The sequence below is a fragment of the Rhea pennata genome, chromosome 9 (assembly GCF_028389875.1).
Source record: "Rhea pennata isolate bPtePen1 chromosome 9, bPtePen1.pri, whole genome shotgun sequence".
Lineage (NCBI taxonomy): Eukaryota > Metazoa > Chordata > Aves > Rheiformes > Rheidae > Rhea > Rhea pennata.
The window spans coordinates 624,996-651,078 of NC_084671.1; the positions used below are offsets into that span (position 1 = coordinate 624,996).

Here is a 26,083-nt window from a genome sequence, read left to right on the forward strand (position 1 = left end):
CCTGACCACGCCAGTCTTCTGGCACTCTCCTAAGCCAGTCCAGGGAAGGCTTTATGGTTTGCAGGTTGGAGATGGCAGTCCTGTGTGCCTTGTACACTCCAAACGCCCTTCAGACCGTAGGTCACGTTGTACTGCTGCCTCTGTTTCCACCCATCTGCTAAGCTCCATGAGAACCCCAAATTCCTTCAACTTCAGAGAGAATAAACAGCACACAATGTGTGGGGGTGTGTGGGGAGCCCTTATTTTCTCAGTGTAGTGGCTGCTTTGCTCAATGAGAGCAGGATCTCCTTGTTGCACAGAGTAACTCTTGCTAGAACGCATTTATTGGAAGATACCCCATGAAGACCAGAGTAGAGGCACAGGCCACAGTTCTGGGAGAGCTGTAAATTTCCCTCACAAACTGGAATTCTGATGAGTGTTACTGCACTGCCCAAATTAAGTATTAAGCTCAAATATGGAGCTCCTGTGGAGGAAACTTTGTGTGTATTTTTTAACTATGTTTTTGCAAGTTACTTCTCATTATTTCAGAAGAGCGTGTTTCACTTCGTTGGTTGGATCTGGGCCTCTAAAAATCCTTTCACAATCATGTACATGTGCTGGGTCTTCACTGTAGATTGCATGCACTGGTTTTTACAGATTTGTTTATGGTTGCTTTTGGCTTGGAATGGGGGCGTGTTGCTTGAAGCACTCCTACTTTTTTAAAGAATGCAGATTTATGTGTGTGTTAATTCAAGAATGCGTGTATGTGATGTATGATGTCAGACCTGGGGATCTGCGCAACACTGCTCAAGCTGTCGTTTAAATACTTCCATTATCAAAGCCGTGAGAGTCTGTAAGCTGTGCACGCCTGTGGCATCCCGCGGCTGTAGCTGCAGCCCGACCGTTCCACCCGTGCTGTGAAAGAGCCGGTTGTTGCTCGCGGGCGAAGGTCTGTTTATAGCAACCAGTTCTCTCGCTAGTCCCAGCGCGCAGGTGTGCCGTTCCCAGGCTGGCTTCGTCAGCCTACCCGTGGGGGAGGAGGGTTTCCAGCTCTCATCGGAAATGGAGCGGAGGGAAAAGTTAGACCTGATTAAATAAAAATGGTAAAAGTCTGCCTTAAGTTTGTTGTTTGGAAATCCCTGAAGTGTATCTGACCACAGCAGAATAATGTGACTGCCAGCCTCTGCAGGTAGGTTTGGGCCGTGTTTATACCGCGCTGCACTCCTGCTGCCCCAGTCAAGGGGGCAGTGAGTAGTTAAAACTGTGTTGTATTTGGGACTTAGCTGCGTGCTCTAACAGCACTGAATACCTTTTCTTCTCCCCAACCCCACCAGCTGAGGCAGATTAATCTTCGGGAGGTATCTGGACTTTCAGAGATGTTCCTTGGCACAAATTCAGCCTTCGTTTACGTGTAACCTCAGTTAACTTGCGGAGTAACCTCAGTCTTCCAGTAGTGCAGCTGAAGTTGGAATTGGCTTTGGAGATTTCCTTCAAGCTCCTACAGCCTGCAGTTTGGTTTTCCCCAGCGCAGGCTTTGTTAGAGAAATCTGTAGTGAAAACAAGGCTAGAATGGTCTGGGAGAGAAATCTCATTACCTGTTTTGTGGTTTATTTTATATTCTGTGGTATTGGAAGGAGATGGAAAAAGTAAGAAACTTTCCACAAATAGACTGGAACAGTGTGGATATTTCTACAAATACAACATGTTTCTGTTTGCGTTCAGTAGTAGAGAATAATTTTAAATAATTTAAGCTAGTTCAGCATTATTAAATGTTAGGATGTGGCTATTTTGCTTTTTTTTTTAGCAACCCAAGGACTCCTCCTAAATAACTAAGGTACCAAACAGTTTTTAGAAGCTTTGCGTCTGGTTTAAAGACAGACTGGATCGAGTCCATTTATTCTGCTTGGGATAAATGGGAAAGCACTAGCTCAGGTCAGACTAAACTGGTTCAGTAGGTGCCGGAAGAGTGAGAGGCTTCCCCAGGCTGGCCTGGTGGTCGATTCTCCGCTGCCGCAGACGCTGGTCTTTGCACAGGGCCCTGGCACGGCGGCCTGCAGTTCTGCAAGCCGCAGCGCCGGTCGTCGTCGTTTCCAGGAGCAGGTTGTTTCTGAACACAGCAGCGAAGAGAGAAAGGAGCCTCCGATCGCGGGGCGGGAGGAGCTGTTCCCCCGCGGCGCGGGCTTCCCGGGCAGCTGCTTGGTGCTCGCGCTGGCATCGCACAGAAACCGTCGTGGGAAGAGGGCCGCGTGCAGTGCACCTCCTCCGCCTGCCTGCCCCCGTCAGTGTCTGTCCACACAAACACGTTCGTTAGGAAGTAATCTGGTTAACTGAACCATACGTGAGCCATCACTTCTGTGGGCTGGTACCACGGCTCTTGGCTGCATCGTGGCTAGAAAATACAGCGGTGAAGCGCGGCGGTGGCAGTGCCGAGAGGCGCCGGCTCGCTGCGCTGCGGCGCGTGAGGACGCGTCCTCCCCCCCTCCGAAAGCGTTCGGGGCCCCTGGGAGAAGGTCCGGGAGCAGAAGGAAGCAAAGGCAGTTAGGATGCGGAGAGCAGGGGGACGCGGCGGTAGGGAGCGCGCGGAGCAGGAGGGAGTCAAGACAGCCCTGGAGACGCAGACTGCAAGAGAGAAGGACACGGCCTGCATGGCGAGCTTGCAAGGGAGCTAGGGCGGCTGCTTCTGCGCTCCGAGCACGGGTGGGAGAAAATGCGGGTGTTGCATGGCCCTTCCTGCTCGCTCAGCGTGCAACAGCCTCCACGCTGATACCCGGGCGAGCAGCTGCGTACGGAGCAGGCAAATCCACCTAACAAGGCAGCGCGCAGCTACCTACTATCCGAGGGGAGCTGGATCCAGAGCAAAACAGTGTGCTGGGCTGCATTGCAGTGCAGAGCAAACTGCTGCGAGCTAACCGAGGTAAAAGCGTCATATTTTTAGAACATAAATCAGAAGACTGTAACAGGTAAAAAAGTAGCCAGTGCCCAGTATGTTCTCTTGATTTCCGACGCAGCGTCACTGCAAACATAAACATGTATTTCTTATTTTATGCATATTGATTTTATAGTTTTTTAAATGCTACATTTCATATATCAACAGGCCCTGAGCACTGAAAACACATACAGCCATTGTCCAACACATTTAGTTTTCTAAACTGAGAGGCAGGGAAAATGATCCTTGTAGTTTGTGAAGCCGTTTTGAGTCTATGGGTGAAATCAGTAAATATCTAATGGCAGAGTCTGCTACGGTCTGATTTGCAGTTCCAGGACACTGGGACTTCGAAAGCCTCTCGGATGCTTGGTTTCGTTCAGCGTGTTTACACCCTTCGCTTTGCATTGCTCTGCCTGACTTTTGCTTTTGGGGGGCGGCAGGAGACGAGTTAGGACCTGGGTTCGCGCTGCCCGGCGCGCGCGGCGCCGGCGGCTGCTGCCCGCGGACCTGCTGCCCTCGGCTCGCGCCCGCTGCGGCACGGGGCCCCTCGCCGCGGCAGCTGGGTTCGCCCGGGAGGTGGAGATCCCAAAGCTCGCCGACGCCTCCGCAACTTTCTGCAGCTCCGCACGGAGAGTTCGTCTCTGACAGCAGTGTCAGAAGCCCGTTCCTGCGGGTGATCCTGTTCCTTCGTCCCCGTCTGACTTTCTTGGAGGTCAAAACTCTGCAGCTCGTCCGTGAGCGTTCCCAGGCTCCGATACCTGCTTTCTTTTTGGGAGTGGCTCCTGCAAGGTGCCCAGTGTGGCAGGAGTTTCATTAATAAATGCCTGGACCGGTTTCTCGTGGTCCTTGCCGTGTTTCTGACGGCGCCGGACCCCAGAGGCTTGGTCCTGTATTTAAACGCGTGGCAACGCCCCTGCGCAGTCGCGGGACGCTGTGGTTCTGCGGGGCTTGTTTCTCTCACGTGGAGAAATTTCTGGACTGGAAGCGAAAAGCTCCAGCTATTCTCCCTGCCGCGAGGGCAGAGCTTTCTGAGGCGTCAGAGCTGCTAAATTCCCCGTCCCCCACCCACTTCTTTCAGACAAGTTTAATAGCCAGATTGTGTCATTGCTGTTACTTATTTTTAGAGCATCTGTAAGTGGGGTGTTGTCTTGCAGAAATGAGCAAGAACTTAGTCCTTACTGAGGGGAATTAACAGCCTAAATTCAGCCATGCACTACAGGGAGATTATAAAAAGACACAAAACGTGGGGGAAGAAGAAAGCAAGCCCGAGGGAGGCAGTGAGAACAGACGTCTTCTCGGTTTGGTGGGGCACGGTTTCTGTTCCTTTTTCTTCCTTTAATAAAAAAAGACACACATATATATATATATATTTTTTCTCTGTATATGTGTAGAACATAGGTGGCAGCTACCGGTGTGGCGCGGGTTTGGGGCTGGAGGGCGACGTCCTCGCGAGCCCGAACGGCCCCGGACGGCGTTGGAGCCGGGCCCGGGGCGAGCGGGGCCCCCGACCGCCTCCAGCGAGACCTCGGAAACGCCGCTGGAAAGCCCTACGGGCGCCCCGCTCGCCTCGCGGGGCCGCGCTGGGCTCTCCGCGCGTCCTGCTCCGTCGGGGAGCCGCGTCGCGCTCGCCCCGCAGGGTCACCAAGCCATCGCTAAGTCTGTATTTATGTAAGCCTGTGCCAATATCCCACTATGAAAGCAGGTGCTTTCTTGCAACATCTTTGCTCTGAATATCAATTTCTTTTACCAAGTCAAAACATCAGCAAGTTACAGCAAGCTGAGCGGTCTCGAGAAGAGACCAGGTGTGTTCTGGGGCTGTCGTTACGTTCTCCACGTCGAGGGTGCGTCCGTCGTCCGTGTGTTCCCTGTCGCAGCTACAATTCACCAGGCCTCCGCCTTGGCGCGCCGCGCCGCCGTCGCGGGCTCGGCACGAGGAGCCCCGCGCTCGGCAGCCGCCGTGCCGCGGCCGCGGGGCGGGGGGCGGCGGCGCCCGGGGACCGGCCGGGGCCCTCGCGGGCGCGGGCGGCCGCTGCCGCCCCCCGGGCCGCTGCCGCCCCCCGGGCCGCGGGTGCCCGCCGGCAGGGCCGGGTCTGGGACTGCTCCGCGCCCGACCCACCTCCGCCTGGGGCGGAAGGGGAAGGAGGTGCGGGCTCCTTTCCGGATCCCCGCTGCATTTCAGACGTCTTATTTACAGTCAAAGAGCCTAAACCTCTCGATCACATGCAAAAAGAGTTTATTATTCTCGGTGCGGTTGCCGCTAGCAACGTACATTTTGGTGTGACTAATAGGTCTTTTCTGGGCGATGTCTAAAGAGGGAAGTGGAAAGTGGTTAGCGAGTTAGGAGCGCCGTGCGGTGCCCGGGCTCGCAAAGCCTGCCCGCGGGACGCCTGGCTCGGCCAGCCCGGAGTCGCCCAGGCCGCTGCGTTCGCAGCAGGAAAGGCCTCGGGGGCCGCTGCTGCACCCAGACCCCAAGCGCGGGCTTCGCCCCGGCGCCGCAGCGGGGACGGGCGGGCGGGCTTCGCTCGGGAGCCGCCGCAGGGCCCTCGCGGGCTCCGGCCGCGGGGAGCCAGGAACAAATCCCCGTCGTCACAAGCCGCTACCGTACCTGCACGCGCTTGAGTAGATAAACTACATGCACACGACGTTATCGATACTCCGCTAGCAATGGTTTCAGTTCTACTGTGCTGAGCACTTTCAAGAACCGCCTTCGTTTCTCTAGCAGCTCTGCCTGGCGCGGGAGCAGGCGCCGGCCACCCTGCTCCCCGCCGACGTCCGCAGCGGCGGCCCCGCGGCGGCCCGGCTGCCGCCCCCGCGGAGGGCGGCCGCTGCTCCCGGCGGCGCTCGTCCTCCCGGCGAGCAGGAGCCCGACTCTGCCCCGGCGCGAACGGGAGCCAAGCCGACAAGGCGCTGAAGCACGTCGCGAGCCGCAGGCGGGCGCGGGGCCGCGTCCCTGCCGCTCGGCCCTGCGCGGGCGGCCCTCGGGGCCCCCCGTGCTGCGCGCGCAGCCGTGGGAGGAGGGAGCGGGACGGCCCGGGCTGGCAAACCGGCTCCCTAGGATCGTTCCCTGCTAACTTCTCACACAGGCAGAGGTGCCCAGGGCCTGCGGGCCGAGCCGGCCGGGAGCCGGCCCCTCGCCTGCCGCGGCGGCGGCTGAACTGTTGGCTGCGGAAAGCAAGCCGAGCACATGTGGTGGTTCTGTGCACGAAACTGAATTAACGGTGAGCCGCTGGCAAGCGATGGTTTATGCACGCAGGACCCAGAGCGGGATCAGGCAGGTTTACCCGGAGCTCATGGAGTTCAGGACTGCACTTTTCCAGCGACGCAGCCCTTGCCAGCCCTTCGTCCCTAGCATTAAGTCCTTAAGCTTTCCGCTGCACTGTGCTAGCGTGCTCGGCCTGGGCTTGCACGGGAGCTTGCGCACGAGATGGTCCGCCGCTGAAACCCAGTCCGCCCCGGCGGCGAAAGCCTGCGGGTCCTGGTAACGGCTGCCCGCGCAGGGAAGGGGCAGCAGGCGCCAAAGACTCGTGGCCGCAAAAGCAGCTGTCCGGATACGACGACTTTACCATCCCCGGGACTGCTGTGGCTGCGTCCGGCCGGGCTGCCGGGGCCGGCGGGAGGCGCCGGGCAGGACGCAGCCCGCGGAGGGGCTGTGCTCCCCCGGCCCCTCCGCGGCGTGGTCCCTCTGGCACCCGCGGGCCGTGCTTTCCGCAGCTGGCCTGGAAAGGAGCCCCCAAGAACTGGTGTCGTCTTTACTGTCCCTTCCGCAGCCTTAAAAAACTCACAGTAACTAGCGCGATTTCCGCTGAAAACAGCCTTCGGTAACCTTGGTATCTTTTAACTTCAAACAGTTTGTTTAAAAGGTGTGTGGTGTTTAATTTCATATATATATGTTATGTCCCTGTGTTATCATCCTACCTATGAGCTACTGGGGGCACGAGACTTGGACGCGTCTGCGTTAAGCTGGTGCATCTGCACCTGCGTGCTTGACTTGGGTCCTTTTTGGCGCTGTAGTTAGGGATCGCTCCGGCAGAAGCTCGTGCTTGCGGCGTGCAGGAGCGCCGGCTCGTCTGCGCGCCGGCAGCGAGCCGCGGCGCTCGCCAGCCTCGGACGGGGCAGCTTCCCGTCCCGCTCTGCCTTTCCCCCTCCTTCCTTCAGTAGTGTTTCCTCCATTCTGAAAGCGACCACGAGAACCATTGCTTTTAGGCAGGAAGTTTAACTTCTCTGGGGCTATTCTGTTCCTTTGATTCAGGTTAAGAAAATGTTCCTTGAAAATATCTGAAGAAAAATCCATGTTTCTTGAAGGAGGAGCGTAAGGAATAAATCGCTGTCTGCGGTGCTGCGTGTCCGGATGAGTAATCCCTCCCCTAGGAGAACCTGGTGGAGCAGCGGAAAAGCCGGTGGGGGAACGCAAAATGCACCTTCCCGGCGAGCGGTTTCCAGGCCCCGCTGCGGCAGTGGGGCGGGCAGGCTGCCGGCCCCCGAGCCAGCGGGGGCGGCGGGCACGGACACCAGCGCTGCTTGCTGGCTGTAGAGCACACCCCAGCACAAAACGCAACGCAAATTACTTGTTAAGAAGATACAGCCACATTAATTAAGAATATGCATATTAGTTAGGAGGATAATTAAGGAAAGCTTTTGGGGCCGCGGCTCGGCCCTGGGCGCGGCACCGCTCGCGGGCCCCACCGCCGCGGCGGCACGAGGGGGTCGGAGCCCACGGGAGCAGGGCCAGGTGGATCTTGGCGTCGTTAAACACCGCGGCTGCCTTCCTCTTATTTTTTGCCTTTTTTATTCCTTTCATTTTTTTGCCTCTTTTACTTCGTTTCTTTTTTCCTTCCTTTCATTTTTTTGTCTTTTTTCCTTCCTTTTATTGCCTATGTCATATTGACATTTATTTGAAATCTTTTTTATTACCTTCAGAACTGAGCATTTAGAAGTCACCACACTTCATGGTTGTTGAAGGAGGTAGTGATGAACCCCTTTGCTTCAAATGTTTTCAGAAGTACGCAGGTTTAATACATCAGGTCAGCTGCTCCCGTAGCTGTCCCCGAATCTTTGGGTTTTGAAAAAGGAAATTCAAATCCAGCAAAACGTATTAGGATGATGTTCAGGAAATGCAGCAGGGAGCAAACGAGGACGATCCAGAACGAACTGGCAAACTGTTCGCTGTGAGTTTTGAAAGTAAAACTTTCCTCCTTGAAATTCGCAATCTTCTCGGAAAGGTGGTGGACCTTCACCTCCGCCGAGAAGAGGACCAGGATGAGACACCCGCAGGAACCTGGAACGGAGCCGACACGGTGGCGCTCGCAGCGAGCCCGCAGCCGCGCCGCTGCCGGGGCCGGCGCCCGGCTCTGCGGTGCCCGACGCTGCGGCGCCCGACGCTGCGGCGCCCGGCTCTGCGGCGCCCGGCTCTGCGGTGCCCGACGCTGCTGCGCCCGGCTCTGCGGCGCCCGGCTCTGCGGCGCCCGGCTCTGCGGTGCCCGACGCTGCTGCACCCGGCTCTGCTGCACCCGGCTCTGCGGTGCCCGACGCTGCGGTGCCCGACGCTGCGGCGCCCGGCTCTGCGGCGCCCGACGCTGCGGTGCCCGACGCTGCGGCGCCCGACGCTGCGGCGCCCGGCTCTGCGGCGCCCGACGCTGCGGCGCCCGACGCTGCGGCGCCCGGCTCTGCGGCGCCCGACGCTGCGGCGCCCGACGCTGCGGCGCCCGGCTCTGCGGCGCCCGACGCTGCGGCGCCCGACGCTGCGGCGCCCGGCTCTGCGGCGCCCGGCTCTGCGGCGCCCGACGCTGCGGCACCCGGCTCTGCGGCGCCCGACGCTGCTGCGCCCGGCTCTGCGGCGCCCGGCTCTGCGGTGCCCGACGCTGCTGCGCCCGGCTCTGCGGCGCCCGGCTCTGCGGTGCCCGACGCTGCGGCGCCCGATGCTGCGGCGCCCGGCTCTGCGGCGCCCGACGCTGCTGCGCCCGGCTCTGCGGCGCCCGGCTCTGCGGTGCCCGACGCTGCTGCGCCCAGCTCTGCGGCGCCCGGCTCTGCGGTGCCCGACGCTGCTGCGCCCGGCTCTGCGGTGCCCGACGCTGTGGTGCCCGACGCTGCGGCGCCCGGCTCTGCGGCGCCCGGCTCTGCTGCGCCCGGCTCTGCTGCGTCCGGCTCTGCGGTGCCCGACGCTGCTGCGCCCGGCTCTGCTGCGCCCGACGCTGCTGCACCCGGCTCTGCGGCGCCCGACGCTGCGGCGCCCGGCTCTGCGGCGCCCGGCTCTGCTGCGCCCGGCTCTGCTGCGTCCGGCTCTGCGGCGCCCGACGCTGCGGCGCCCGGCTCTGCGGCGCCCGGCTCTGCTGCGCCCGACGCTGCTGCACCCGGCTCTGCGGTGCCCGACGCTGCTGCGCCTGGCTCTGCGGCGCCCGACGCTGCGGTGCCCGACGCTGCGGTGCCCGACGCTGCGGCGCCCGGCTCTGCGGCGCCCGACGCTGCGGTGCCCGGCTCTGCGGCGCCCGGCTCTGCTGCGCCCGACGCTGCGGCGCCCGGCTCTGCGGCTCTGCGGCGCCCGGCTCTGCGGTGCCCGGCTCTGCTGCGCCCGACGCTGCTGCACCCGGCTCTGCGGCGCCCGATGCTGCGGCGCCCGACGCTGCGGCGCCCGGCTCTGCGGCGCCCGACGCTGCTGCGCCCGACCCTGCGGCACCCGGCTCTGCGGCGCCCGATGCTGCGGCGCCTGGCTCTGCTGTGCCCGGCTCTGCGGTGCCCGGCTCTGCTGTGCCCGGCTCTGCTGTGCCCGGCTCTGCGGCGCCCGGCTCTGCGGCGCCCGGCTCTGCTGTGCCCGGCTCTGCTGTGCCCGGCTCTGCTGTGCCCGGCTCTGCGGTGCCCGGCTCTGCGGCACCCGGCTCTGCGGCGCCCGATGCTGCGGCGCCCGGCTCTGCTGTGCCCGGCTCTGCGGTGCCCGGCTCTGCTGTGCCCGGCTCTGCGGCACCCGGCTCTGCGGCGCCCGGCTCTGCGGCACCCGGCTCTGCGGCGCCCGGCTCTGCGGCACCCGGCTCTGCGGCGCCCGGCCTGCTCGGGAAGGCCGCGGCCGCCGCGCTCCCGCCTGCCCGTCGGGCGCCGGCCCGGCCGCACTCACAGCAGACGGCGCTCCAGAAGTAGAGCCCCGCGGGGCCGTGCAGCGTCTCGTAGGGGCTGCCGAAAGCGTTGTACAGAAAGAAGCCCGTCCCCACGAGGGCGACCGCCACCAGCGCTGCGCAGAAGACGACGACGCTCACGTGGATGCTCGCGGGGATGACTCTCAGCAAGTCCGGGAAGACTGGAAGAGAGGAACCCCCAGGCATCAGCCAAAGCAGAGCCCTCGGGGCCGGTGGGGTGGCCGTGGCGGCCCCGCTCGCCGCCCCCCGCGGCGCGGGCCGCGGCGAGCCGGGGGCGTGCGCCTGCTGCCCGGCTGCCGGCCGGCCACGCCGCGGGCGCACAAAAGCGGCTCCTGCGCCCGAGTCCCGTCGCGCCCCAACCAAACGAAAGGCAAGCCAAGGACGGGGGCGGCGGCAGGCCCCCCGCCCGCCGTCCCCGCGCCGCCTCGGGCCCCCGCTCAGCTCCCGCGCGGGCTGCGGCGCTGCTGCTGCTGCTGCTGCTGCTGCTGCTGCTGCAGCGCGAAGCTCGCTTTTGCTGCGGCACCATCCCCGCCAGCCCGCGGCAGGCCGAGGAGCCCTCATTTACGAGGCGTTTCCGCGAGGAGCATCATCGATTCTTGCTGCACTGCTCAATCTGTGGGGAGAAAGTACAAAACTGCATATTTAATATTGCGTTTGTATTGCTTATTTTAAGAAAGCAAGTAACCGGTTTGTGTTGAATGTTTCCCTTGGCACCTGCGTTTAGAGGGCTCTTCTGTGCGTCATTAAAATTTCATAGGTGACACGGGAGCAGGACTAATCCCAGCAGCGCCGTCGTCTCGGTGGGGGAGCGCTCCGGCGTCACGAGGAGCGCGCGCACGGGCTCCGCGTGCCAGCGACTTTGGAAACCGATCGCTGCCCCGGGCGGCACCCGCACTATCCAGGCGCCCCGCGGCCCCCGCGGCCCCGCGCCGGGCGGCCGCGGCCCCGTCCTCGCAGAGGCTGGGCTGCGCGCGCAGCCCTGGCTGCAGCGGGCCCGTCCCGGGCGCCGGCTGCTCCCTGCTCCGCCATTGCCAGTTCCCAACGGCTTCACCTGCGGCCAGAATCTAGTTCCTTGGGACTTAGCAGGCTGCTCTGAAAACTCACCCTCCTCGTAGCCTGCAGGGCAGGATATCGGCACCCGGGACGGCCCGGAAATTGTCTGGCGATGGGATTTCGTTAGAGATGGCAAATCTTAGCACGAGAGCAAAGCACTTTGCAGACCGGTGCAGGTAGCCCATCTCCGAGCCCCGGTGGGCCCGCTCCTCGGCGGCTGCCTCCCCGGAGCCGCCTGCCCGGCCGCTGCAGCGCGCTGCCTCCGCCCCGGGCTCTGCGGCCGAGCCTGCCGCAGGCGGCGGCTGCTCGTCACCGCTCTAACGCGCTGCCTTATGCAAGCGGCGCGTTCACTTGATCGTTTTACTGGTCGTCTAATCCTTGCAGATAAGCAGGTTATGAATGTTGCGTGTAGAACAAAACCACCGCTAACAGCCAGCGATCAGACGCTGGGTGTGAGACACCGAGTCCGGCTGGCAGCTCAGCCTGGGGCTCATCGGGGCCAGCCGGCCCGCCCGCCGGCGCAGCACGCACTGCTCGCGCTGCCGCTCCTTTGTGTCTCAGCAGCAGCAAAATACGTGTACGCGCCGGCTGCTCCGCGACATTGCTAACCTCGCTCTCTGCCTGCCTTGACAGCACAGAGGGCACCACATCAACACACACATAGCATTAACTGAAAAACAAAAATACGCGCTTTTAAAATAGCAGTGGAAATGCCATGACATGCACAGCTCTGCCGGAAGGTCACGAACCGCAGCAATCCGCGCATCGGAAAGGTCGGCCGTGGAAATCGCCCGCGTGCCTTCGCGAGCAGGAGAGGAGCAGTTCAGAGCGCGGTACGGCATCGCCGGCAGCGAGGCCGGGAGCACCCGAGCCCGCTCCGCGCGGCGCGCGAGCGAGGGTGCAGCGCGGGGCCGTCCCGGGCGCGCTAGCCAGCGCGGCAGGAGGCCGGCGGGGCGCGGGGCTGGGTGCCGCAGGTCGGGGGCTCCGGCGGGCCGTGCGGGGAGGCAGCACCAGCGCGGGGGTGCTCACAGGCGAAGCGCGGGGGTGCTCACAGGCGAAGCGCGGGGGTACTCACAGGCGAAGCGCAGGGGCCGGCCGCCGAGGCCGCACTGCCGCAGGCGCTGGCCCTGGAAGAGCCCGTAGCGCAGCTCGCCCAGGAACTGCCGGAGCTCGGGCCCGGAGGCGTTGACCAGCAGGGCGCCGGTGCGGCAGAGCGGGGCGGCCCGCACCCAGCGCGGGGCGCCCAGCGCCGCCGCCGCCCCCAGCGCCCCGGCCAGGCTCAGCAGCCCCGCGGCGCAGAGCAGGGCCCGGCGCCGCTGCCGCGGCCTCCCCATCGCCGCGCCGCCACCGCCGCCGCTGCACTAACGCAGTTAAACGGGCTGTAAAACGACGCCGGGCGCTGCGTCACGCGAGAGCAGCGCTGCAGGGGCCCCGCGCAGCCGCCGGCCCGGGGCTTTCCAGGCGCCTCGCTCCCCGGGGGAGCGGAGCAGCCTCCGCCGCCCGCGGCCGCGCCGCCGGTGCGCTGCAGCCGTGCGCTGCGCCGCCGGCCCCGGCCCCGGCCCCGGCCCCGGCCCCGGCCGGGACGCCGGGCTGCGTCTGCCCGGGCGCCGGGCTTGCAGGGCAGGCGCGCCGAAACGGCTCGTCTGGCCCCGGCCGCGCCTGCCGGTGAGCGCCCTGCCTGCTTTCGCTGAAGAAGCGACCGACCGTTACGGTGCGACGTGCCGGTGGATATCCCTGGTTAGGCTGAAGCATCATTTGTCATTAAGGGAGCTGTAATGGTGCCTCGATATCCCCTTTCCTTGCATCAGCCACAAGAGAGCACTGGCCGCAGCCAGACCCGCCACTTCCCTGCGGGCGGACGGCGCTTGTTTGAAAGCAATTAGCTTAAGATATATTTTGGCAGTCAGTACATGTCGCTTTCTGAAATCCAGCCACTGAATTCTGCAACGATCATCAAGCACGATACTGACAGGCTCTAGTTATTTTGCAGAGTAATACAAGGTTGCTTTCTGGATGGTTAAAATAATATTCCTGCTATCTTGGATACTGTGCTTATCAAGTAAGTTCACAAAAAGAAGCTCCCACCTGCTTATGACACAGACTGGTAGTTTTAGAAAGTAGAGTCCCTTCCAGTGAACGCTTGGACAGTTTTTTATAACATGTCTTTGCTCTTGCAGAGCACATAAAACAAAGTGGATTTGTTTTTGGTTTGGGTAATTAAATGCAAAAGTGAAGCTGAGGTATCTGATGACCACAGGAAGTATTTTATTGCCCCACACCAACAAGTACTGCTTCACCAAGACCAAAGCAGAGGCACCAAATCACGGGGTAAGAAAAGGGAGCAACAGCACTTTGCTTCTTCCCCCAGAACCATTGAATTCCCGACATTTTGGATACCGTCGCACTGGAAGCGAGACTCATGCGAGTCGCTGTTCAAGGCTAAGTGTAAAACCCAAATGCAACCGAGCAGGGGGCACCGTAGGAGCGCTGCGCGGGTGGTATTGCAGACGCGAGCGAAGCAGCCTGCCCAGGCTCCGGCGCCGCTCCAGCCGGCGCCCCGCAGCGCGCTGCCGTAGCCCCGAGGCCGCCCGGTGCCTGCGGGTCTGGAGCTTCTCCAGCCGGCAGGAGGCTGCTGGCGGCCGATACGTCACGCGGCAGGCCCCGACCGCGCCGTACGGCCGGATGCAGGCGGGACAGGCAGGTCTGCACGGGCCGGGGCATTTCTGGCGGGGCAGGCGCCCGCGCGGCGAGCGGGGGAACGACCCGGCTCTTCTCCTACACAGGCGCCCGCGGCCCAGCGCAGCACGACGGAGGGAACCGGGTCCCGCGCGGCCCGGCGCGCCTGCCAGCGCGGCGTCCCCGAACGGGCGGCGCCTGCCGGCCCGGCCCGGCCCGGCCCGGCGCGGCGCGGCGGCGCGGGACAGCGCGGGACAGCGCGCGCGCCAAACTGCGCCCGTGCCCGGGGAGCGCGCGCCCGGGGGCGGGGCCGCGGCTCGGGGGCGTGTCCCAGCCCCCGGGGGCGTGTCCCAGCCCCCGGGGGCGTGTCCCAGCCCCCGGGGGGCGTGTCCCAGCCCGGGGGGCGTGTCCCAGCCCCGGGGGGCGTGTCCCAGCCCCCGGGGGCGTGTCCCAGCCCCCGGGGGGCGTGTCCCAGCCCGGGGGGCGTGTCCATGCCCGGCGCGCCCCGCCCCCCGGCTGGGCCCGCCCCGGCGCGGCGCGGGGCTGCGGGGGCCGCGCCGCCGCCGCCGGTGTCGCGTCGCTCCCTGCCGCCGCTGCCGCCGCCGCGCCGGCGAACATGAGCGATCATGGCCGCCTTCGGGCTCCTCAGCTATGAGCAGCGCCCGCTCAAGCGGCCGCGCCTGGGGCCGCCCGACGTCTACCCGCAGGACCCGCGGCAGAAGGAGGTGAGGCCGCGGCCCCCGGCTCGGCTCGGATCGGCTCGGCCCGGCCCGGCCCGGCCCGGCCCGCGCGCCCGTGAACTTCGTGGGGGGGGCGCTGACTGGCGCTTTCGGCGGCGGGGGCGCTGCGGGGGCGGGGCGGCAGCGGCCCTGGGGCGGGAAGCGCCGAGCCGCCCCCGCCGGGCGCGGGGCCGCCGTGTGAGGGGGCCGCGCGTGGGGGGAGGGGGCTGCTGTGGGGCAGCTAGCTGTGAGGAGTGCTTGCCAAGAGGGGCGCCCACTCGGGGGGGGGTCCCTGCCGTGGGGCGGCCACCCGTGAGGAGTGCCCCCCGAGAGGAGTACCCACTTGGGGGGCACCTGCTGTGGGGCTGCCACCCGTGAGGAGTGCCCCCCGAGAGGAGTACCCACTTGTGGGGCACCTGCTGTGGGGCTGCCACCTGTGAGGGGCCCCCACCTCGTGAGGAGTGCCCCCGAGAGGAGTACCCACTTGGGGGGCACCTGCTGTGGGGCTGCCACCTGTGAGGGGCCCCCACCTCGTGAGGAGTGCCCCCCAAGAGGAGTACCCACTTGTGGGGCACCTGCTGTGGGGCTGCCACCTGTGAGGGGCCCCCACCTCGTGAGGAGTGCCCCCCAAGAGGAGTGCCTACTTGTGGGAGCCCCGGCCTGTGAGGGGCACTGGCTCATGAGGAGTGCCCAAGGATGGGGTATTGCTTGTGGGGTGTGTGGCCCACTGGGGTGCTCAGCGGGGAAGGTTGCTCCCCACAAGGGGCCCTGGCCCCGGGGCGCCCCTGCCCCTGGCTGGGAAAGGCGCGTGTGCCTACCGACCTGCCCCTGTGTGTTTCAGCCTGCAAGCAGTGACCTGTGGCTGAAGCAGCGGAGTGGCGGAAGGTCGTGGAGGTCAGGAAATGTCTCCTGCAACCCCAGGCAGAAGTGAGCGGGGCCTCCACTGGCGCTCGCAGGGGGCTGTGGCTGCTGCGCCCCTGGGCGCTGTTCCCAGGCCGACAGAGACCTCCGGCTGATCAGTGCTGGTACTGGGGCGAGAGCGTACGTAGGGCTGGTCGTGTGTCCTGGCTGGCATGTCCAGTGACACCACAGGGTCAGCTGTGGGGCATCTCCCCCAACCTGGCCTCCCTGTCTTGCTCCTCTGCCTCCACCTTTCCTGGCAGAGGGGATGGAAGAAGCTTCTCCAAGGGGTTTATGACTGGGATGTCTCTCAGGGAAGTCAGTGGCGCTCTCCTCTGAGGCTTGCCTTGCGTGCCGTGCTCCGTGCTCCCAGTTACACGCGTTGCTGTATGCAGCGGACACCCCCGCCTCCTGGGTGGTTGTTTTTGGACATCCTGTTCTTCTCGTGCTCCTGGCCAGCTTTCATCCCAGGGAACTGGATGCTCACGGAAATCACCAGGGTGACAGGTCTGTGCGTAGACAGAGCAAGGATGGTAGGGCAGCAGTGCTTCGCTTTCTGCCTGGTTGCTGAGACTTTCAGAAAATATGACAGTTAAGGCTAGTTTTGTTAGTTGTTCATGGCAGCTATGGACTGGCTTGCCTAGGCTGGCAGGTGCTCATCAGAGAGTAACCGTTGGTCACTGCTAGTTGAGAGTAATTTGGACTATTGCACAGTAAAAGATCTGTATCCTAATCTGTTATTAATCCTTTGAGTTATTTCTCTGAATTTTTTGAACCCTTACTTCTTTTTGTCTTTACATCCTTTGCCACTGTTGTACTTATAAATAAATTTGATTACAGTAATGAGAAATATTTTTCTATTTTTTTTTTTTCTCTCCAAGGTATCTTGACCAGGCTTGCAAAACTGCATCTGAATTGAGCTATGACAATGTATGCAGGTGAATTTTTAGCTCTGGACTGTTACTTATTTTTAGTTAGGTGGTGGATTGATTCTTGCAGACACATTTATAAATATACAGTCAATTACAATAAGAATGGAAGTGGTAAGTGCCCAGATAGTTGATATTTAAAATACGTTGTGTGGGCGCATTAGTGAGTAGAAAGTAACTGCAGCAGGCTTAGTTATTTATCATAAGGTAATTGATTGAAATTTGGCTTAAGGGAAAAGGTCTTCATTTTGTGTGTTTGTGTATATTATGCTGAGCTTTTACAGCATACAGAAATGTGTCATTCCAGCCTTTGTGCTGGTGAAGTCCACTTATCATTTCAAAAAGGTGACAAATCTGGAGTTAAGGGTTCCAGTAGAGGTAGGCAGGGGCTGTCAAATGCTTGTGAGGCTGGTGTTACTGATTGTAGTCCAGTGCCCTGTGCTGCTAAGAGCTAGTACCACCGTGGGCTTTGAGTTCTCATGCTCCAAATACAGGAGCTCTTTGGAGTCCAGCTCAAAATCTGAATTCTTTGTAAGGTCTAGTAATAAAAAGCTTGAAAGTCCACTTAGCCCTGAGCGTTGGCATGAACCGTGTTGTGCAGGGTTCTCTGCAAAAATCAGGGGTAGCTCAAGGGAGGCCTTCAAGCTGCATATCATGCTTCTGCTTGAATGTGTATTACCTGCTGGGGCTGCTTTTAGCACCTGGTGCTGCTCTGAAAAAGAGAGTAGAAGGAATTAATTTTCTTTGTTTTCCTGTAATGTGTTTTCTTTGAACTTTGGACAGTGCTTTGCATGTAATTTCTCTGTATAGTTTCGGTCTCTGCTGTTGAATTTGAGAGCAAAAAGTAAGTTTGGAAATCCTATGCTGGCAGGAGCATTTGAAGACGAGCATAAGAACCTTCTTTTCTTCTAATGCTTCCTGTGCTCTAAATTATCTTCTTAACACTGGTAAGATATAATGCAAATTGTGATTATTACAAGCAAAGACATGGATACTTAGATACAAAATCTCATCAGGGCCAGATCCTGATAACTTTACTCACAGGAGTAATCCTTTTCAGTTGGACTCAGTTTCAAAGCACAAAAAAAGCATGATCAACATCATTTTTTTTTTCTGAGAAATAGCCTTCAGATGAAAGGAATTTCATTACCTTCTCCACTCTAAGTGCACAGGATATGATTCTTCTGCGTTTCAGTTCTTCAGCATCTAAAATAACTAGTAATCAAGACCATCTTTTCACCTGTAGGATCTGTAAAGCTATTGAAATGTATGCCAGAGAGGCCTTTACAATGTTGTCCTCCTTATGCTGGAAATATACCTGTCTTTCCAGGTGCTACAGCATAAGAAAGCAATTTTTCTTCTTGTTCTTGGTATTTGGTTATAATGTGGTCATATGTCATCTTCCTGATCTCTCTGAAACTTGGTTTTGGCTATCTTTGGCCATTCTGTGTGGCTAATCCTCATTTGCAGGCTCTAAGGCATTTATTCAGAATGAATATTTCTCCTATGACTGTAATAACTTGATTCCTCTTGTCTCTTCTTTAGGCAGAACAGTTTGTTTATTAATGTGTAGCTGATATGGTATTTTACGCTCTTGTTTCTTTTACGTCACGGTTTGAAGCAAACCTAACATTAAGTAGCATAGGCCTAGTTTGAATGGAAGGTCTGTGCCAGAGATGATGTAACACAGGTTACAAACCTGGACCTTACTGACAGGGGGCTTGGGTGTCCAAACTAAGGCAGTGTGTTCCTCTACTGCTGTTGCTGCAAGCTGCTAGAAATAGTTGTCTTGCCTTAATGAAGAGTTGTGAAACAAAGATGCGCTATATGAGAAGATCTGAAAGGAATGGGTTAAGATGATCTGTTTTGTGGTTTTCCTCAGTTTAATATGAACTATGTCTAAATTTCCCTTCTAAAGGAAATCTTTGAGATTAGGGAGAAAAATATATACTAAAAAATCCTGGTTCTGATCATTAAATGGTGCAAAGTATAGCTCCGTACATTGTGCTTTTGATCAGCTAGATGTCCAAATAAACTGGCCAATTCTTAGTTTTTCAAAATCTTTATACATCATTCTTTTTCTGCTTTTGTCTTACTGACCTGGTGCTGCAGTAACCAAGTGTTACTGTGCTAATGAGGAAGTAGGAGAATGCTCAAGTTGGAATAACTCTTTCCTATTCACTTAGAAACAATTTAATGTGGAATTATACAGTCCAGAATGCCCAGCAATAATCGTGCAGTGTTTGCTCATAGCAGTTGACTTATTCATGCTCTGCCCTGATTAAAGCAGGCCAGGCTGGCGCTGGCATCCAAAAGGTGGACTCCTGAACAGGCGTTCAGGAGTTGCAACTGCAATGGAGTGAAATAGTGGACACAGATTTAAGTTGGAGTCTGACAGATACGGGAGCTGAAGGTGTTCATCTCCTGAGAACGTTGTCCTAAACTTGCTAGGATTTGCTTCTGCAAAGGTATCTGTGCATGTTGTATTCACAAAAACTCAGTGAACAGTGTGCTGCAAATATATAGATGGGTTTTAAATATCCCATGTGAAACAATTTATTTCTGAAGCTAATTAACACACTTTGGGCCTGGATATTCACCTGGCTATTTAAGCTTGCAGAAGGATTTTAAAGCTTGATTGGGCTCACTTGGTGAGCTTGACATTTTGAGCAGAAGCTTGACGGCCTGCAGGAGCCTGCAGGATTGCGTGCTGTCTCAGAGTGCATCACTTGGTAAGTGGCAGTAGTGGCAGCGCTCCTGTGCTAGTCATCAGGAAAGGGCTTGCAAACTGAGCTGAGAGACAGCCTTCTTATCCCCGATGCTTTTAGTATTGCCCAGCTGAGCTCTGCTGGTGGTGTTACTGGTTTGTCTGGGATGCTTTTTCCTCTGCTGGGACAGCTGTGCTTGTAGGAGAGGACCCTGAGCCCTTAGTGACTTAATTAGTGCTCCTGTGAGCATCCACCTGAACTCTTACTGCTTGTTTGTTTGTAAAGGTATCACTACATGGTATGCTCACAGACAACATACATATTATTTTATTTTTACTTCTAGATAGTATTTGGTTACATGTATACGAGTGTTTGATTTCACTGAGTCTGGTGGAACTGACTGTAGTGGCAATTACCTGTCATGGGGCTGATTTCAGTCTTTATAGGGGAATGTTTAACATGGCAGTGTAAACTTGAGAAATTAAACTGTTTCCCTTAGATTTAGCAATTTCACAAGTGGAATTTCAAATTTACTACAGATTTCCTCTTAATTTAGTTAAACTCTACATTTAAAATCTCTTTGAACTACTACTGCAGGCAGGGAGAAATCTGAGCTAATAGTCTGAGCCAAACAAAACCAGAACACTGTTGTGTATGTATTTTCAGTCTATCCATCTATGATCCTATGGTGATGGTAGCTACAGTAGAATAACATATGGTTCTTAGTTATTTTCAATATAACTAAGTTTTTTTTCAGGAGAGGAGTTTAAAGATAAAAGTGGGGTGATCTGTGGAAACAGCACTAATAGTAACTTGCATTTCCATCTGTTTACCATTTGCCTTTTATTTATTTACCTATAACCCGTTTGATGAGTTTCATCTCTGCCTTCATCTATGTTTTCATAGATATCTTGGCAATAGTGTAGGTGGAGGAGTATTCCAGCACTTCTGGGTGGTTTCATTTAAAATTTAAATAAGACTTGCTAACTTCATAAAACCTAGAGAGCTTAGAGTTCTCCTAAATACTGTACTGTCCTCTGTGTTATTCACAAACTTTGCAGAAATACTGAAAAGCAGCACACTTTGCAAAGCAGAAGAGAATAAACTAAACTGGAAGATTCTTGGTCACTGTTTTTGGGAGGACATATTGTCCAAAACTAGTTATAAAATCTTCTAGTAAGTTATGCAAGTTTTAGTTATTTATCAGTTCTTAAAATGATTCTTTTTTTTTCCCCTGTCAAATAACTTGTTTGTTTTCTGAAGCTTAAGATGTGAACAGGCTGTTAGATCATCAAATTCATCGCGTGTTTCCAGCCGCTATCACTGGTGTTTCTTGACAAATTTGTCACCCAATTTTAATTGTGCAGAGAAAGAAAGGAAAATCTGGGATGCATTTGGTGTGTAAACAATGTTTTCTTAGACTTTCTTAATCCAAGTACCAGGTCCTCTTTCTGTAAATTATGTAATCCTGGGACTACCTCATGAAGTCTTCTTACAATGGTTTTCATTTCCAGCCAGACATAGCACTCCTTTTTATTTTCTCCTATTTTGTTTGCTTGCTTGCATGGTGGTCACATTTTGTTTTCATAGATCATTTCATGGTCATCTTGGAATTGTTCCAGTATCTTACCTCCTAGCTGTAGTCCATGGACCACAGGTTGAGCTTGTGTAAAGTACCTTAAGTGGTAAGTTGCTGATGGAGATGTATACCTTTCGTTCACGAACAGATTAAGAGAAAAGCCCGAATTTCCCGTTCACGTGGCCTTGGTAAACCTCAGTCTAACAATCATGGACCTTGAGAGTGTCTACACAGTCTCTGTGGAAGAGCACGAACTTTGGTGCAGATAAGGAGTGGGAGGGATGGGGTGAAAGTGGGACTTGCCTAGCCGGTTACGTGCTGTGTGTGTGTGAAGAGGTGGGTGTGCGTCTGCACCGAGTTCTGCTGACCCCTGAGTGTTTTCCTTTTTCCTGCTGCAGAAGCATAAACTAGCTAAGCTTGCCTACGTACTGGTATGCAGCAAAGTGAGGGTGTATTGATAATGTGGTAAGAGGTTAGCAATACTTCCACTGCAAAAGTAACTCTAGAGGAAGTGGGCTGAGCTGCAACAGGGACAAATGTTTAATTAAAATCGATTTTTCTGAAAGTCTTCTGTTACTGCAGTAGGTAGTATCAAATGGTAGTTGCTGAGCCACAAATCGCAATAATAGCGTTTTAAACTTCGACTAAACAAAGCTGCAGAGAAGTTTTTTGTCATGTAGTAACCCAGGAGCTGGTTTAACTTCTGGTGTGAGGTTGTGTGTGTGCTCAGCTTTGTGCTCAGCTTTATGCTCAGCTGTGCCAGCAAGAGCATGTAAAGATGAAGGGGAGGGGGAGAGAGGATGAGCTTTTTACCAGTTCAGCTACTAGTTTTAGATTAGAAAGCTGAAAATTTTTTAAGGTCCTAAGTGGATCCTCTGAAAAATGGCCAATGTGAAACTTAAAGACCTTCAGAAAATTTACAGCCACTGATCATTGCAGGAAACATACTGCTGTTTAGAACAAGAAATAGTTGGGGAAAGGACCAGTCAATGGTCTTACAGCTTGTGAAAGAGAAGATGTGAATGTAAATACTGAACACAATTACATGGCCTCTAAAGAGTTGATGCGTAGCCCCTTGATTCTATTTCTTTTTTTTTTTTTTTTTTAGTATGTTTATTTTAATGCTATTTTAGCCTGGTTTTTAATTCCACCCCCCCCCCCTTAGGAAGAGGCATATAACTTGGAATGTGTTTTGCAGAAAGAATCTAGAGGATACTTGTTGCTAACGTGCTGCGTGCTTGTGGGTGTGTGATGTGGAAAGGGTGCCCCTGGTTCCCGGCGGTGGGCAGGCACCCATACCATGGTGCTACAAAGTGGTGGCATTGCAGAGCTCGCGGGCTCGGTTATAGATCGCCTCTCTCTCAATGCCGTTCCACAGGTAAGTGGATTCCGTGCGATACCCCTCCTCCTGCAGAGGCGATGTGCTTGTGAGCCTGGCTGTGCTGCCGTACCTGGAATTACATCTCCTCCCTGCGTCGGCTGGTGGTGTCCCCTCCGCCATATGGGGGTTCGATGGCCATCTGCCACGGAGTGGGGCAGCTTGTTGCAGTGAGCTCAGGCCATATGTCCAAAAATGGCTGGAAAAGTTAGATCCTTGTGAACAAAGTGAAAAGTATGCTAGTGAAGAGCAAAAATACAGGCAGATGTTATTTCTGTCAGCGCCATTCACTTTCAGAAGTACCTCTGCTATTCCACGGGTGATGAGACCTTTAAATGTGGTCATGTGCCAGTGTTAGTGATGGGTGCCGAAAGCAAGGGCAACCTTTTCCCTGTGACGTGTATGCTTTGGGAAAAGAACGTACGTGAACATGTTCACCCAGAAATGTGGTCCCTGCCCTGGGCAGGCCTGCCTGTGTGCTGCCCCTTGGGGAGACAACATGTTGGGGAGCCCTGGAGAGGAGCAGGAAGGTCGGGGCAGGCACGGGCGGGGCGGTTTCAGCGTGCAGGGTGTGCTATACTAGCAAATAGATATATATTTTTTAATAGAAACGTGTTTCTTAGAATGATGTGACGTCTTAAATTGTCATTTCATTTTTTTTGCACTTAAAATACTCTGCAGGATGAACTTACTGCGGTGAATGTAAAGCAAGGCTTCAGTAATCAACCTGCTTTCTCTGGAGATGAGCATGGATCTGCTAGAAATATTGTCATTAATGCCTCAAAGGTAAGATAGGACTTGTCAGTCTGAGCGTACTCATTTAAATCAGCATCAGTTTTTTCTCCATGAAGTCAACTTGTGGTGAGCTGGTGATGGTTGTACTTTGTTGTTGGCTGCTTTGCTTTCTAGTTATGAGTCTTTGTATTAACACTAATTCTAGAACTAATAAAATAACATTGAGCCATCTCTGCTGGCTGGTGTCATCTGGCTTCAGAGAAACACACTTGTGGAAGAGACTGACTTTTGCTCCTTTTCTTTTATTTGTTTCCCTTGCAAAGGTAGCAATGACTCTTTTCCTGAAAGTCCCTGGTGTTTATGGATCTTTAATTTACTTTGATCTTGTGTCTGTTTCATCAGGTTGTTTTCTACCAGGAGAAACCAATTACTATTTGGTCTAGTTCTACTGGAAATGTATTATTGGATTTTTTAAGGGAAAGTCGGTTTTCCTGTATGTGTTTTTGTTTTGTTTTGTTTTGTTTTTTTTTTGGGGGGGGGAATTCAAAGATATGTAAGATACAAAAGAGTGATGAAAGTCACTAAAATATTTCTTACCATTCTCCAGACTGAAAACTATAGCTGTTTAGGGAAAAAAAAAAATGTATGTTCCTAGATTCCTCTACTGTTGTTTTTTCTTTTGGGAAAACGGGAAGAAATAGTTTTGAGAGAGAAGGAAGTTTATCAAAGCTTTTTAAGAAAAAGTAGTTTCTGTTTTTTGGCTTTTTGAATGTAAAACATTTTATGACTTACTAGAAAAACATGAATTTATTTTTACAGTGTGTTTTTTATTTTAGGAAAACATACATCTGAAATGAGAATGAGATGTACAAGTAAATGATAAGCCTCTAACGTTTCGACAATAGTAACCATTTCTGTTGCATTCTTCTGATTTTGCTTTCTAGAACAGCCACCTGCAGACACTTTCTTGCTTATGTTTTAATTATCTTGTTTTGACTATTATTGTACAGTGAAAAAGAACGTAACTATTTAAAAATGACAAATTAGAAAATAATGACAAGGAAGTGCTTGTAGCTATTTCAAAGATTTAAGAGTAGAATTATCAAAGTCAGTTCAGTATCTCTTAACCTTTGATAAATTTTAAAATTAGCCAACTGAATATTTTTATTAGAAAATCAACCACCTTATTCTTACTGACAGGCCTAAAAATTAATTTCTACTTTAGTAATTTTGATTATATAAATAAACTTGCACAATAAATAAAACTTGTATTAGGTTCCCTTCTGCTGTTCTGGGGTTGAAAGTGCTGGGAAGCAAGTCTTACAACATTTTTCTGGAGATATGAAGTAGTAGCAGAAGTCCTTTCAGTGGAATCAAAACACTTATTTGCTTATCCAGAACTTCAAAGTTTTGCCCACTGTAACTGTTGATGGAAAGGCAATGAACGCAGTTCTTGTGACAGTATAGTTTGGGTCTAAATAAAAGTGAAAAGCATATATATACACACTTGATGATAAGATGAAAAGTTGAAAGAGAAATGTTCTGAGCCACTCTTAGAGTCTACGGAATGGGGGCCTAAATCTGCAGTACTTGTCCACTGGAGTGATGTGGCTCTGGGGACTTGTGAAATCTCTAAGTACATGCATTTCTGCAGCATCTCCACTGTCTCTGAGGCTTGGTCTTCATTTTGGGTTCGTTTTGCTGACCTGCAGCTTCTGTAATGCTAATGCAGTAATGTTGCACTGATGCTTAGCATCAGGAATTTCTATCTCCTGGCTGCAGAGAATTAATCTTATTAAACTGATAGCATAGACTAGAATGATGACTGCATCTATTCAGATGGAAATCCTTTAGGGATTAATGTACAATAGATGATTGCTTACTGAGTTGTCATATGTGTTTTCTTTTTCCAACAGATTGGCGCTTACTTTAGCAGCATATTAGCGGAAAAGCTAAAACTTAACACTTTCCAGGACACAGGAAAGAAGAAGCCACAAGTAAATGCCAAAGACAACTACTGGCTGGTTACTGCTCGATCTCAGAGTGCAATTCACAACTGGTTCACAGATTTAGCTGGAAATAAACCACTGACCATTTTAGCAAAAAAGGTACAAAAACACTCCTTTCTTAGATTTTGGTTTGTATTGAATTGGGCTAAGAATAGAGCAGTATTCATAAGTATCAAGTTAAGTGGCAAGAGGTTAGGCTGTATCTGTTTATATATGTTTATATAAAGCATGCATATATATATATATATATATAAAAAAATAAATATAAAAATATATTTATATGTGTGTGTATATATATGTGTGTGTGTATTTGTACATATATACAAATAAAATGTTAGCACTCAAAGTAGCTTTTTGAAAGTCATAAGCTGTATGACAGGTATACAGATAGAATCTTGTAAGAGATTAACGCTATTCTCTTTGAAGTTAATGGCAAATATTATTTCACAGAACCTCCAATCATAAGTCTCATAAGTTGCCTGTAACCCTAACATCAGTAAAAAGTGCATCCTTAATAGCCACATTTCATTTGTATATAGTTAATGGCTTCTATTTCTTGCCCCTGCATTCTGCCTTTCCTCAGAAAAGGTTAGATTCAGAAACTTAGTCTGAACCTGGATCCTAACCATGTGTGCTTATACTGCTAGTGATGTGTAAGTGATTTTTAGAGTTGGTTTGGGTTTAAAAAACAAAACCAAAAGAACTCCAACAAAGCAATGCCTTTTCCACCCTTGACCCCAAGTGCCTAAGCCCTGTGAGAGCGGTAGCCTGCTGATGCTGAGGAGGGATGCCCAGGCAGCTAATGCTGCCTCCTGCGAGAAGCACCGCGTAGCCGAGACCTGCTGCGATCCCCTCTCAGCTGTTCCCCTCCTGCTTGTGCTGGAGGCGGATGGCGCTGGTGGCAGTGGCTGCTGTGCAGCAGGTTGTTCCTCTGCAAGGGTGCTACCTGAGCGAAGTGGAGCCTTTTAAACAGCTTAGGCACATTTAACTTGCTGACAGTGAGATTCTTTGCCTGTGTGCTTCAAGGGTCTCTTTCTCAAACAAATGTTCTGCTTAGCAGATATTCCCGTATCTGAGTAGGAAATAGTTGGAAGCTGATGTGTTCTTAAAAAAACTAACATGTTAACTCCAGCCCCTTTTCCTGCTCTTCACATTTAAATCTGACCTTGATATCTATTGTTAATAGTCTTTAAACACTTACTGCTTATCTTCTGATTTAAGTTTCTAGTTAGGGCGATGAACTCATATTGCTTTGTGGCAATCTTTGTATGACTGAGAAAGTCCATTTTGATCTGTCTTTTGAGATACTGCATGTTATCAATTAAGAAGAGCAGTACAAGATAAAAGTTCATGTGGTCTTTAAAACTCATC

At 54.4% G+C, this 26,083-nt stretch overlaps 2 protein-coding genes across 3 annotated transcripts in view; one reads left to right on the forward strand and one right to left on the reverse strand.

The window, feature by feature from the left end:
• Nucleotides 1-6,476: 6,476 nt before the first annotated feature.
• On the reverse strand, nucleotides 6,477-12,413 carry CLRN1 (clarin 1). Its single transcript, XM_062583001.1, has 3 exons — nucleotides 12,155-12,413; nucleotides 10,008-10,187; nucleotides 6,477-8,180 (listed from the first exon to the last, which is right to left on the reverse strand). Exons 1-3 carry the CDS (start codon nucleotides 12,411-12,413, stop codon nucleotides 7,915-7,917), a joined length of 705 nt encoding a protein of 234 aa, XP_062438985.1. The 3' UTR covers nucleotides 6,477-7,914.
• A 1,937-nt stretch (nucleotides 12,414-14,350) lies between these two features.
• MED12L (mediator complex subunit 12L) overlaps nucleotides 14,351-26,083 on the forward strand; it is a 157,155-nt gene continuing 145,422 nt past the window's right edge. For both annotated transcript variants that reach the window (XM_062582263.1, XM_062582264.1), the window contains exons 1-3: nucleotides 14,351-14,480; nucleotides 22,650-22,754; nucleotides 24,620-24,811. In XM_062582263.1, coding sequence (XP_062438247.1) covers nucleotides 14,382-14,480; nucleotides 22,650-22,754; nucleotides 24,620-24,811 — 396 coding nt within the window. In that variant the 5' untranslated portion in view covers nucleotides 14,351-14,381. The remainder of the gene's footprint in view (nucleotides 14,481-22,649; nucleotides 22,755-24,619; nucleotides 24,812-26,083) is intronic.

Coding starts and splice junctions, on each gene's coding strand:
- CLRN1 (XM_062583001.1), bottom strand. CDS start 12,413: ATGGGGAGGCCGCGGCAGCGGCGCCGGGCCCTGCTCTGCGCCGCGGGG. Junction 10,188..12,154: donor CCGGCCCCTGCGCTTCGCCT/GTGAGTACCCCC, acceptor CCTCTCTTCCAG/TCTTCCCGGACTTGCTGAGA. Junction 8,181..10,007: donor CTTCTGGAGCGCCGTCTGCT/GTGAGTGCGGCC, acceptor GCTCCGTTCCAG/GTTCCTGCGGGTGTCTCATC.